This window comes from Thunnus albacares, chromosome 22, assembly GCF_914725855.1.
Source record: "Thunnus albacares chromosome 22, fThuAlb1.1, whole genome shotgun sequence".
NCBI classification, from domain to species: Eukaryota; Metazoa; Chordata; class Actinopteri; order Scombriformes; family Scombridae; genus Thunnus; species Thunnus albacares.
Genome location: NC_058127.1, coordinates 13,891,909 through 13,904,462, shown reverse-complemented (window position 1 = coordinate 13,904,462; position 12,554 = coordinate 13,891,909). Strand labels below are relative to the sequence as shown.

At 40.6% G+C, this 12,554-nt stretch overlaps 1 protein-coding gene across 1 annotated transcript in view; it reads left to right on the top strand.

Annotated features, from left to right (window-relative positions):
- Nucleotides 1-12,554, top strand: part of rell1 (RELT like 1) — a 30,651-nt gene that overhangs the window by 8,145 nt on the left and 9,952 nt on the right. The window contains exons 2-4 of the mRNA XM_044341395.1: nucleotides 541-756; nucleotides 5,817-5,888; nucleotides 8,930-8,984. Of these exons, the coding sequence (XP_044197330.1) occupies nucleotides 541-756; nucleotides 5,817-5,888; nucleotides 8,930-8,984 (343 nt within the window). The remainder of the gene's footprint in view (nucleotides 1-540; nucleotides 757-5,816; nucleotides 5,889-8,929; nucleotides 8,985-12,554) is intronic.

The following is a 12,554-nucleotide window of genomic DNA, read 5'->3' as shown; positions in this document are numbered from 1 at the left end:
GGGAGTGGGAGAGCACAAGATAGAGTGGTAAGTTTATGGTGTTTGTGCTCTTTTTGTTGCAGTCAGTTACATGAAAAACAAATACAAATACTAACCCTGGTACATACAGACGCTCCCATAGTACTGTACTGTACTTCCCAGCTTTACACTGTATATCTCACATCTCACATCCACCTCTTACACCAAATGGGTCCGCAAATCTGTGAATGGAGGCGACCGCTTGCACCAGACTGAGCAGTTAGAGGGCAGAGACAGCAGCAGATTCATTTGATCCAGGAAGGGGAACATGAAATCTCTGTCATGCCGCAGCTCATAGCATTTAAATCCCCTCAGCTGCCCTGCCCGGGCCTCAAGCGAACCCTCAGACTCTCTGTTGATATCAGGTTACCATGAAGGGCGTTGTAATGACGATCCGTTTGTTTTGTTTTCTGCGTGTTGTGCCCACAATGAAGTATGACATTATTAAACTTTAGCTAATTAGAAGTATTACTGTGTACTGTGTGTTTATCTCTTTCGTCTTTCTCCCTCTCTGTCCTCCAGCGAGTCAGAATACAGTCCCTGGAAAAGACGGACGAGGAGGGGCCAACACAGACTACACCGCCTTTGTGCTGGTGCCGGTTTTTTTCCTCCTGGGCCTGCTAGGGGTGGTGATCTGCCACATACTGAAGAGGAAAGGCTATCGGTGCACCACCGAGGCCGAGGATGAGGGCGAGAAGGAGTGCGAAGAAGTAGAGAGGGATCTTGAGCTGGGCGGAGGTAAGGAAAGGGGAGGGGAGCGGAGGCAGTTTCAAACACTCTTTTGAAGTGTTGAAATGAATGTGACAGTGCAGACGTTTGGAAATTTGTCGCTGTCTGGTAGAAATCCTTTTCCTGTCTTTGTCCAATCATCTAAATCAGGGCTATTAAATTACAAATTAGGTCAGATTTTAAAACCAGGAAACGTAGATGGGTCAGACATTTTCAGCAACCTATTTAAAAACTTTTTTTTTTTTTTTTGGTTATGACAAAATTATAAACAAATGCAAATGAATGTAGTAAAAATAGCAATGTTTATTTTTAATTTTGGTCACGTATATCTGAGTCAGGTACATCACAAAGTGCAAAAACAGAAAAAATAACATACTCTCTCTCTCTACCAGTATCTACATGTACGTCCACTAAAAGTGCTTATTTTTGCCACTGACAGGCTCAGATTGTTATTGTAACTGTCTGACAACATTATTTAAAGGATCCATACAGAGGAATAAAGAACCAAGTCTCGCTCAAGGAGAAGTCTCGCTTGGAAATCTCATAAGAGTTTAGTCGTAGCAGGAAGACGGCTAAATATTCAGCCATGACAAACTCACTCACGTTCCCACCATTGTCTTCCTGCAACAACTCACTTTCCAGAACGAGACTTCTCCTCGAGCGAGACTCGGTCAGACACAATAACAAACAGACCGAATCAAGTGAAAGGTGAGGAAAAACATTTTATTTCTCTGTATGGTCCTTTCCATAATGTCATCAGACACTTATAATAACAATCTGAGCACTTTTAGCGGATGTACATCGACGGGGCGCGGTGGAGTGGGGCGGGTGCCTGTGATGTGTCAAAGTGGTGTTGCCATACCTAGCTGCTAGCTGTCCAAGATGGCGAACCCGCTTGCGCATATGTGACTCACATCCCTGATTGACTCAGATCCTGTAGTGACAGGCAGGAGAATAGGTGTCTCATGTTGGTTTTGTTTCCTGACTGCTTATGGATTTTAGACCATGGCTGCAGGGCTATAACTATTTAGGATACACAATAACATTGCAATTAACAAATATTTTTTATAAAGTAGTATTACAATTAAAATATTAAAATAGCCTCTGCGCCACCCAGATGTTGTTTCTGGGCGGGATATGGAATAGGCAGGATCTAAATAAACTCCTAGTGAAGTGTCCGACGGTATTCGGATTAGCTTCAAGTTTTTATTGCATCCACATTATGTACTTATTGTTTTTACAGCATCCATTATCAATATGCAGCATACACCCAAGATTACTGCTCAACATATTAAACCAAGTGGCAGGAGAAGAGAAATTAGTTTGACAGTTAAGAAACTGTAAACTGGTAAAACGCCTGAATTTCCAGATAACATTTTCGTATAGCCTCTGTCCTCTTGCGGCATTTTTTCCGTTGCATGGCTTTTTTCTTTAAAGAAAAGGCTTTACCGACACATGTCAGATTAGATAAGTTCATACAGGCCATGAGACTTTGTACTTAGCACCTTTTAGCAACTTTTACTGTTGCCTGTTGACTTAAATTAAATCATTAAAATGCAAATTGTAAGAGCCACATAGGCACATAGTGGTATTTAAACTGTTCATGTTGTAATCACATGTTATATATGTTTTAATAGTATTATTGAAGTTCATGCAGCGGTTTATTTACAGCTATCTAAGTATATTTTGAAGATTATTATAGGTGAACTTTGCTAAGGTTAAGTGCTGGAATGCAGGAACATATATGTTTGTTATATGTGACAGCTGATAGTTTTAATGCGCGTGGGATTAAAAAATGTGGCACTAAGATGTAGAACAAGTTATGATTAAAACAAGCTGTTGACCGTGTGTCATGTGTTTAATGTGTGTACATGAGATAGCGGGTAATAATGTGTTCGTTGCAGTTAGGAATACAGCATCAACTTGGTAATGGACCAGGCTTTATAAAGTTTTCCCTGCCTCCCGTGAACTTCTGAGTACATTGAGTTTTCACAGGAAAACTGGATTAAATTCAGTGGAAAACGATTCAAAACTAAATATACGCATGTATCATTAGGTTAAGATGATCACATGTTTTTTTTAAGTAAACTTTAAAGACACAACAAATGTCACTCACACACGTTCTGCTTAGCTTTTTCGCTTTTAACGCACATTAGCAGTATTTCAACCTCGTCTCATGAATTGAAAAATTCCACTCTGGTAAAACATTAACTAATATTCAACATCGAGCCACATTTTCCCCGCAGTCGTGATGCTGTTGCGTTACAGTCAGTGGAAAAATAAATGCAGAAGAAGCCGATTTCTTTAGCTGTGGATTCCAGATTAGTCACTTGCCTGAACAGGGTTTCCTATTTTCTTGTCATGCACATGTGATAGTGCAATTCAAGGTCAGCCATCAGGCAATAGAGTCACAAGATGCTCTCACCTGCCCTGTATTACTTACAGGCTTGTACTACATTCCTAAATCTAATGAGGTGGTGTGTGCCAGGTGCTGCACTGTAGGTGGGGACGGGTGATGATAAGAATAGACCTGATGTGAATGGCTCCTTTCTTTGCCTAAGACCAGGAGCTGTCACTGCTCCTCTATGCCGAAAGCAACAAACAAACATAAGAGAGAGATTATATAAGGAATAGACAATCATGCTGTGTATTTTGTGAAGTTATACACTTTAATGTTTGCACTGATGGAGGAATCTTCAGAAAACTTGTTTGTAAAATCAAGAAAATAAGACAAAAAGTGGTGATATTGACAGCAATTTGACCTTATCTTTGCCATATTCCTATATTAAAAAAAGGTGCCTGTCTTTTTAAGAAGTGGCAGCCAGTAGCAACCAGGAAGACATTTGGCATTCACATCCCTCATGTTCTGACTCAACTAGGGGTGTGTTAATCGAGGTGCAGCCAAAAAAAAAAAAAAAAAAAAATTCTGCAAAGAGCCTGTTTTAATTTCCCTCGGCTCTTCATGATAGCTGCAGATAATGCTTAATTGTTATTAGCATTGTGTGTGTGCGTGTGTGTGTGTGAGATGAAGAGTTTTCTGGTCGACACTGAACTTCACCGTGCAAGAAAGTGAAACCCAGTTTACTCCACTCTCTCTCTCTCTGTACCTGTCGTGCCACTTTTTTTTTTCTGGTATAGTACGTGTCATGACAAGACAAAAAGAGTGAAGAAGGGGAGGTTAGTGCTCTCTCCTCTAGCTTTAGCACTTCTTGTGTGCAGCTATGAAACTTCTGGCATCACTGTTTGCACTCGGGGTATGTCACTGGCATGAGAATTGGTTACGAAAGAGTGAACTGTTTACACTTTGCTGCCAAGTTTGAACAGAATCCGTGCTGAATGTTTCTCTCACTTATCTGTGATCATACACTAGAAACCTTTGTCAGTTTTCCTAACTGGCACATCAGGCCTCCACTATTTCCAATGTTGCCCAAATTGAATCTTGTTTATTATAACCCCATTTGTTAAGTGGAGGCATTAGGTGTTCTCATATTGGAAAAGGAGAGGAGTAAATCCGGTTTCTCTCGAGGAGTAAATGTGAGCTCGCTGCCAGAAGCAGCAACAATAGTTGTAAGTCCATTAGGGTTTTTTCCCCTTGCTGCCTTTGTGTTTCTCTGCGTGTGCCTTTTCTCAAAGAGCCCAACCCTTTCTCTATCACACATCGAAACAAAAGAGTACAGGGGGGAAAAAAAAAACATCGCTCCTGTGTTCTGACTGCACTCATTCAGTCGATTCAGTCCTCTCTGGTTTCACAATGATCAGGTTTCCAGTTTCTCTCTCTCTCTTTCTCTCATAACCTTCCAGCTGCTTGTGTCTTTTACAAGTTGTGAGCAGCACCCTTTAAAGTGAGCAGGTCTGTGAGATGTTACTATATATAGGCGATTATGACATACCGGGGTATTCCATCTAAATTGCTGAAAAAGTATTATGTTTATCAGAAGGGAGGGAAAAAAACACAGGAAGCAATCAACAGGAAACTCCAGGAAGTGCCTCACAGGGGTGTTTTCTATTTCTATTTGGTCCACAATGTTGAAGGTAGAAAGGTACCATATGATTGCATATTTTAGGGCTGCAACTAATGATTATTTGCGAATTATTTTCTCAATTATGTGTTTAGTGGATAGAAATGTTGAAAAATAGTGAAGAGATGGTGTTCACTGTTTCTCAGAGCCTTCAGTGATGTCTTCAGTTTGCTTGTTTTGTCTGACAAACAGTCCAAAATGTTAATATATTCAATTTATTGTCAAATATGACAGAGAAAAACACCAAATCATCACATTTAAAAATGTGGAATCAAAGAACATCTGGCATTTTTTGCTTGAAAAATGACTGAAACGATGAATAGATTATCAAAATAGTTTAATTTTCTTTTGATTGACTAATCGATTGAGTTCTGCCAGAATAGTCTAATAAGTTGTAACTGTAAAGCTGCCTTTAAGACTAAAACAAGAGGCTGCAGCTAAGATGCTAATGTCAGAATGCTAACATGCTCACAGTGACAATGCTAATACACTGATTTTTAGCATGTACAGTAGGGCCGCAACTAACAATTATCTTGATTATTGATTAATCTGTTAATTATTATTAAATCTTTGACCTGGTGGTGGCGCTAGATGAAAAGTGATGGGATCATATCTTCTTTATTATTATATTAATATCATATCAATGAAATGTTAAGCTCAGGTTTCAAGTAATAGAGGAACAGAGTAACCATGCATGGGTTTGCATTAAACCTCATCATTTGCATTCCTGCTCCAGCTAAACAGCCAAACCTAGGGGAGTCATGTCTTCAAGTTATGATATTAACAAGTGCTCTTAAATGAGGATTTATAAGAATCATGTTTAGCATTTAAGATGTCAGCAGTCTCTGGCTGTCGAGGCCCTCAGGCCATGCCCGAAGACTGTTTGCTGGCAGACTGGAGGTCGTCACCTTTTAGAAGTATATCTACACTCAGGATCTCAGGCTGTATAGTCGACTTCTCTTGTTTTGACTCTACTTCCCCGTCATGTTTAACTTTGCCGTCACATAATTTGTAATGGAAATATTTCTGTGTGTGTTTTTGTTTTTCCAGACCTGAATGACACCTTCAGTGACAACAACGACACAGTTGGACAGATTGTTCACTATATCATGAAAAATGAAGGTACGTACCTGACATATTAAACGACAAACAAACTAAATGTGCTTTTCCCACCTTTTAAAAACTGCTGATTACACCTAATACATGGCTGTCATAGATAGTTTTCATGACTATGCCGAGGCAGTAGATAAAGTAAAACATAACATTTCTTACATTTAATACTCAAGGCTTCCCAACATGTGACTTTCGAGGGGTTTTTACCACAAGTCAAGTCCAGCATTTATCAGCCCTCCTTCTGTGAAGTCACTCCACTATTGTTTTGTTATTGTCACACTATTCAGGAAGAAGGTGTGTATGTTCCTGTGTAACTGTGGTAGTGTACATGTGTTTGAGGGACTCTTCTGGGAAAGGTTTTGGCTCGTGAATGAGGATCTTCGTGGAGTTTCATCACAAATGGGCCACTGCAGACGAATTTAAAAGAAAGGTTTTACAATATGTTTGTTTGATTGTTGTTTCTCAGTCTCAGGAGTGGTTTAGTTATTAGTTGACTGTCTTATGCCCGTAAATTAAATAGCGTCATGACATTACTAACAAGCAATTTATCTAAGCTGCAAAAAAAAAAAAAAAAGTGGTAACAGGAGAGATAAGGCTACTATTGTGTCAAAATCAATTAGCTTGATTCATATTTACACTCATACCTGTCCTGAGAACTGGAGGTTATTTACCTCAGTGCTGATAAACCTCCCATGGCAGCGGAGTTTCTATTGAAATCTGAGAATGTAGCTTCTGTCTTGAGGTAAAAAGATAGAGGAGATATTTTAGCGAAGTAGAGGAATTGCTGTTTCAGTTGCTGTCAATACTGTAAAGTGTATAATGACACATTGATAGTCTGTAGCTTCAATCTGTTTCCATTTAGATCATTTCAGGCTCTTAAACAAGTGTTTTACTGTAGATTCTAGATTAAATTTGACTCATGACACAAGCTAAGCACTTAATTAACCAACTCTTCATGCTCAAATTGAAACACTTTCTGAAAATATATGAAAAATAACATCAAAGTAGTAGTATTACCCTAAAATTGTACTCACTGGCTAATCAGAACAGTCTATTATTTAGGATTTGTATCTGCAAATTTCCACTCCCTCATATCTGACACAAATGACTAACATGTGAAAAGAAAGCAACGTATTCGCCGTCCTTCCTCAGAGACTGGACATCATTGTCCAGTGTTGCAAGTAGATTTTTCCTTGTCCACCCTCAAGAGGTAAACTGTGAGGTGACTCATCAGTGCTCTCGTTGTAACAGTGTTTGTAGAGTTGGACAGACGGTGTTGTAAACCGTCCACTGCGACTCACGGTGTCACTATGTCTGGTGTGGGCTTCAGGATTGTATCAGCATTGCATTAATATTCTGACACATTTTCATATACGTACGGTAAATTCCCTGTTGACAACATCTCAGCCTCGCTCACCGAACTCTTGGCACATTTCATTGTGTATTAATAACTGGAACACAGGAAGTCATGTGTGATTTTTTTCCATTTCCAGCAGCAGCAGCAGCAGTTTCTGTAATTGTTTGTTTAACAGTTTGTGCGGTAAACAGAAGAAGAACTCAGCATGACTAGTAGTTTCCAGGGCTGAACAGACAGAGACTGCCATCTACAGATCATCCACAAATAAGGGCATCACGGCGCTGCCACATTCACACTCGTTGGAGGCAAACGTAGCATCATTACACAACAAACTTTAAAATTAAGTCCACCTGGAGGGTAAAATATTTAATCAAAAATGTTTCCAAGAATATAATACCTTTCACTTTTCTCTTCTCTACTAGAAAAGACATTTCTCAAAGATGACAGGAAGACGTTACAGCGCATCCATATTCAAAACACTACACACTGTGTCTTGTGGCTGTAAAGAAGCACTTCAGTTCTTGCAGATTAAAATCAAAACCATTAAGATTGAAAGCTGTCAAAATGTTCCTGCATTCAGGTTTCATCGTAGCTATAATACACTGGAAATGTCTGTGTGACGGCGCATTATTTATGCCGACCAGGTAGATGCAAAAATACAAGAAATTGAAGTCACTTTACAAATAGCTGTTCTCTTAAAACTGGCATTTAAGGTCACATTTTCCTTTTAAAGACACCAAACTTTTGCCAAAAACTAAAACCTTTTGTAATTTGATCTTCTTATGATGACAGTCTTGCATTTTTTCACCCCGTGCCACAGTAGCTTTGTGTAAACACTATAAAGTGACTGAAGCAAAAGGAAGTTCGTAATACTTAAAGGCTTAAAATAACCAGCAGTCACCAAGGAGGTTGTTGTAAAATACCCTGCGGTGTTCGGTGATACGAGGATGATCCAGGGTGATAAAGAGGTCAGTGGTTTGAGTCAGACGTCCTCGTACGTTTACACAGAATCAAAACATGCAACTCCTACGCGTTCACCTACATGTGAGTCATCTGGCTGTGTCTCAGCGCAGCTCGGTACATCTGCCCCGTTTCCCAAGGTATACACAGAGTCTCTCTATCAGTGCACACAGTGTGCTTTTATCTGCGTAAGCTTCTGCTCCTCCCGGTGAAGTCAGTGAATGCATCAGGGCCAGGCCTTAGGGAAAGCCGTCTCCGGGAGCAAATTATGTAAATCTATATCTGAGCTGTTGGCGCTGTGTTGATGCTACTTTGTACGTGAGCAGAAGTTGTTGTTCATGTGCAATATGAGAAAATCAAAACACGTTTATCTCCAAGGGCCAAACTCCTGACCTCTTATTAGTCAATAATAACATCGTTAGACAGAAATATAACTTTCCAGAATCATATTCTGGAGTTTTTTTTGACTTTTCACTTGTATGGCTCATTCCTTTGAGGTTGTTTTGCACCAGCAATTGTGTTCAGTGATTGCATGTGATGTGCCGTTTAATTGTGTTAAGGAGTTAATCTGTTGGAGCCATCTTTCAATAAACGCTGTGCTTTTGAAGTCACTGGAGCGTTCTCCTCGCTAATTCCCAACACCGCTTTTATCTCTCCCTCTCTCTCTTCCTTTCTTCTATGTGTAGTAATGTGCAACTTTCTCTCCCTCTCATTTTTTTTTTTTTTCCTCCAGCAAATTCGGACGCCCTGAAAGCCATGGTTCATGAAAACAGCATTGATTCTGACGGGTAAGTTCCCCCATCATGTGCCTGAACACCGACTAGAGCGGAGGTCGGCCACCAGATGGCGCCATAAGCCTCCTTGAAAGCCTGGTAGCCTCACTATGAAAGTGACTGGACAGAGAGTAGCCAGCAGGAAATGAACAGACAAGGCAATCAGGCCACATTTCTCTTCTGATACTTTTCCAGATTGGCGAGGTTTGATTGAGGGCAAGCAGCTGGGGGCCGTTCCTAAAATGCCACTGAGCCCCATGTTACTGTATTGTGGGATTATTAAAGCATATCAAGCACAGTTTTTTTTTGGCATGTTTCCTTATTGGATCCTAAGCCAGAATTCACAGTGTGACTCCACTTAATGGGGGGAGAGCTGGGCAAAGAAACTGTCAATATTTAAATTATAGACTCTTAATAAATACAGTAGCCTGCATTAGTACTGAGACAATTACTGAATTAAACTATAAATTGATCTTTGACAATTTTGGTAATTTCTCAATTGTTGCAGTCATTTATCAAGCAAAAATGCCAAACAATTGCTGGTTTAAGCTTCTCAAGTGTGAGGACTTGATGCTTTTTTGCTATTTATAATCACTTTATCACTTTTAATTTATCTTTTGGGCTTTGGACTGTTGATATAGAGCATTATGGACTTGTGGTCTGGGAATTTGGGATGGTAATTTGTAGAATTTGTGACACTTGTAGACCAAGATATGTATTTAGTAATGAAAAATATAATTGATAGTCTAAATGATAATGAAAATAACTGACCATTTGCTTAACCAGTCCCCTGTCCAGCCTTTGTCCAATCTCTCTTGTCTCTTTTGTCCAAAACAAAAGAGACAAAATGAAAGGAATGGATTAAATACTGTGTTTGTCTGCTCTAATGTAAGCTGCAAATGTTAGCATTCTGTTTGTTAACCAGCTTACTACAACCCTACGTACAGTAGTAATCAAGCATTACTTGCCTAGGCCAAGGAGCATTTCATGTTCCATCAGTTTGTAGGGTTACAGGTTACAGGGAAGTTTACATACATGTTACGTTTGCCCGACACACTGGTTAGTCCTCATCCTAAAAGCCAAAATGTTAATGGTAATTAATGGTAATGTTAAAAGTGAATACATACTGTTTTAAAATCTGAACAATAAAGCATAAATCTTGCCAAGTATGTTAGCTAAGCAGCCATAAAGTCATGATAAAGTCAGTATGAGACAACCTACATTAGCTTAATCAACTGATAAAATCTGATAGCGATACTTTTCATCTCACTCAGTAAATCAGTGGACATCAGTTAAAAATGAGGAGCCTGCTTTTCTCTTCCTTTGTCTGAACTCAAGGACCCAAAAACGACTAAAAAATCAAATGGTAAATCTGCCACCGCTGTCACTGTAAACCGCATATGTGCCTCACAAGAACAGAAAGCTTGACATTCACGTCTCAAATCTAAGTCGGCCTGCGTGTCACTTTGAAATGACCCCGGCGTCGCTAGAACGGGAGCCGGCGGCGCGAGCTGCCTTAAGATCAGACGTCTCCGCTCTCTTCACCCCGCCGTTCATCTGTACGGAGCGACTAGCAGAGTAAATGAGCGAGCGTGGTGCCGCTTTTGCCGCTGAGATAAGAGGAGAGGGGAGTTAGGCAGATAGACAGATAGGAGAGGGAGGGATGCCTGTGACAGAAAGGGGGGAGTGTAAGTAAATCGAGTTAGCGGAGTATGTTTTCCTCTCTCTCTCTCTCTGTCTCTACTCCTGTCATTTTTTACTTGTCGCGCCACAGTACATATCGCTGAGGGAGAAAAAGGGGAGATAAAGAGAAGGTGGATGTTCTCCTTTTATGGAAGAAAGGGTGAAAATAAACGGTAGGAGAGCCGTTCCTCTGCGCCAAGGATTAGGTACAAGTATTGAGGTATTCTGCTCAGTCACATTGGGTGTCCTGGAAAAATCAGCGGAAATCTGCAACCGCACACATTTCCCCAGCATCACTTTCATGTGTCTCGCTTCTTCAGTTCTCTCTCCAAATCTATTTTTCCACATATTTTTCCACCCCCTTGTTTTTTCTCTCTCCCCTGCCCCCCCACCACCCCCTCCTCCCCCATTTCTCTCCACTTTTTGTTCATTTTCAGCCTTTGTTCAAATTGCTCTCTGTAGTACTCCTTTTTCTCTTGCTGTTACTCTCCATATCTTTCTCTCTCTCTCTCTCTCAGCCAGGTCGGGCAGTCTGCCAGTGGATCACTTAGAGATGGTGGAATAGAGGGGGAAGAGAGTGGTATCGGGTGGGGGTAATTTATGGGACACTTACAGGGGAGGGAGACAGACAGACAGGCAGAAATAGAGGGAGGAAAAGGAGAGAGGGATGGAGAGAGTGACTGTAGTGTGGCCAGGGCTCGCTATCTGCCTCTCCAGATTTGGTACTTAACTTCCTCTCTCCTCAGTGCTGCTCCCCCCCCCCCCACATCAGTACTCGAGCTTCAACCTCCCCGCCATCCCTCAGTCCCCTGTCTGCTCTGCACAACATGCCCTGTTCACATCAGTTTATCTCCCCTTTGTCATGTTTTTTCCTCCTCCTGTTTCATGTTTCCTACTGCTGTTAGCCAGGAATCCACACAAATGCAAGATTTTTTGTTTTGTTTTCTTCACGTGTGTATACATGTGTATACACACTGGGTCTCATGCAAGAACATTTTCATGTAATTATCTTGAATCACTCTTACTTTTCTCTGTACGAGTGTTCCAAGTCGGATTCTACAAACTCTCTTAACCGCCTGAACTTGTCGTTAACGGTTCGTTTCAGCACTGAGGTGAGCGTTCGTGAGATGTGATCATTAGCGTAATCCACGCCCCTGAAATTGCCATATAAGGTTTTATGTTCTGCTCCGTTTGTGGGCGAGTTTCATTCACAAAAAAAATTCCCAGAGAGTAAAAACACAGCGCGACTTCCAAGAGTCTGTTGAATCCGACTTCGAAGACTCGTACAAGCAAACCTCACAGAGAAAAGAAAGAGAGAGAGAGAGAGAGCTTTGAGAAATCAGAAGACAAACGCATAACAAATTTAGGAGTGACAGTAGGAGACCCGAAACAATCAGAAAATACGAAACCATGCTGACGTGTCATCAGAGCAGCTCTGCGCTGTGACAGAAATAAAGAGGGAATGCTTTGATGTGAAGTTAGATGCTAAAAAAACGTCTTTCTAAAGCAAAGCGCTATGTGAGGGGAGGCGGTCAAGGGATGTGACAGTCACAGAGATATAACAGGAGAGAATATTATAGTCTGCAGGTGATGTTACACTGTCAGCTGCAACAGATGATGATACTGGACAGAGACCTGCAGAGAGACACAGAGGCAGCTGTCAGAGTGAAAGAAGTTTCCTAGAAACTACTGGAATGTAGAAGTTGCTGCACCAAAATATGCCACTAAAAGTCATAAAATCTAAAAAAAAACCTTTCAAGTAAATTGGCAGCCATGATGATGAAAACATGGTAAACAGAATCTGAATTAGCATGTGCACGTTTGTTTTACTAATATATTAATTTTTTGTTAATTTGAGTATCATATTTACACTCCAAATTAATGCAGATTAGGACATTATAA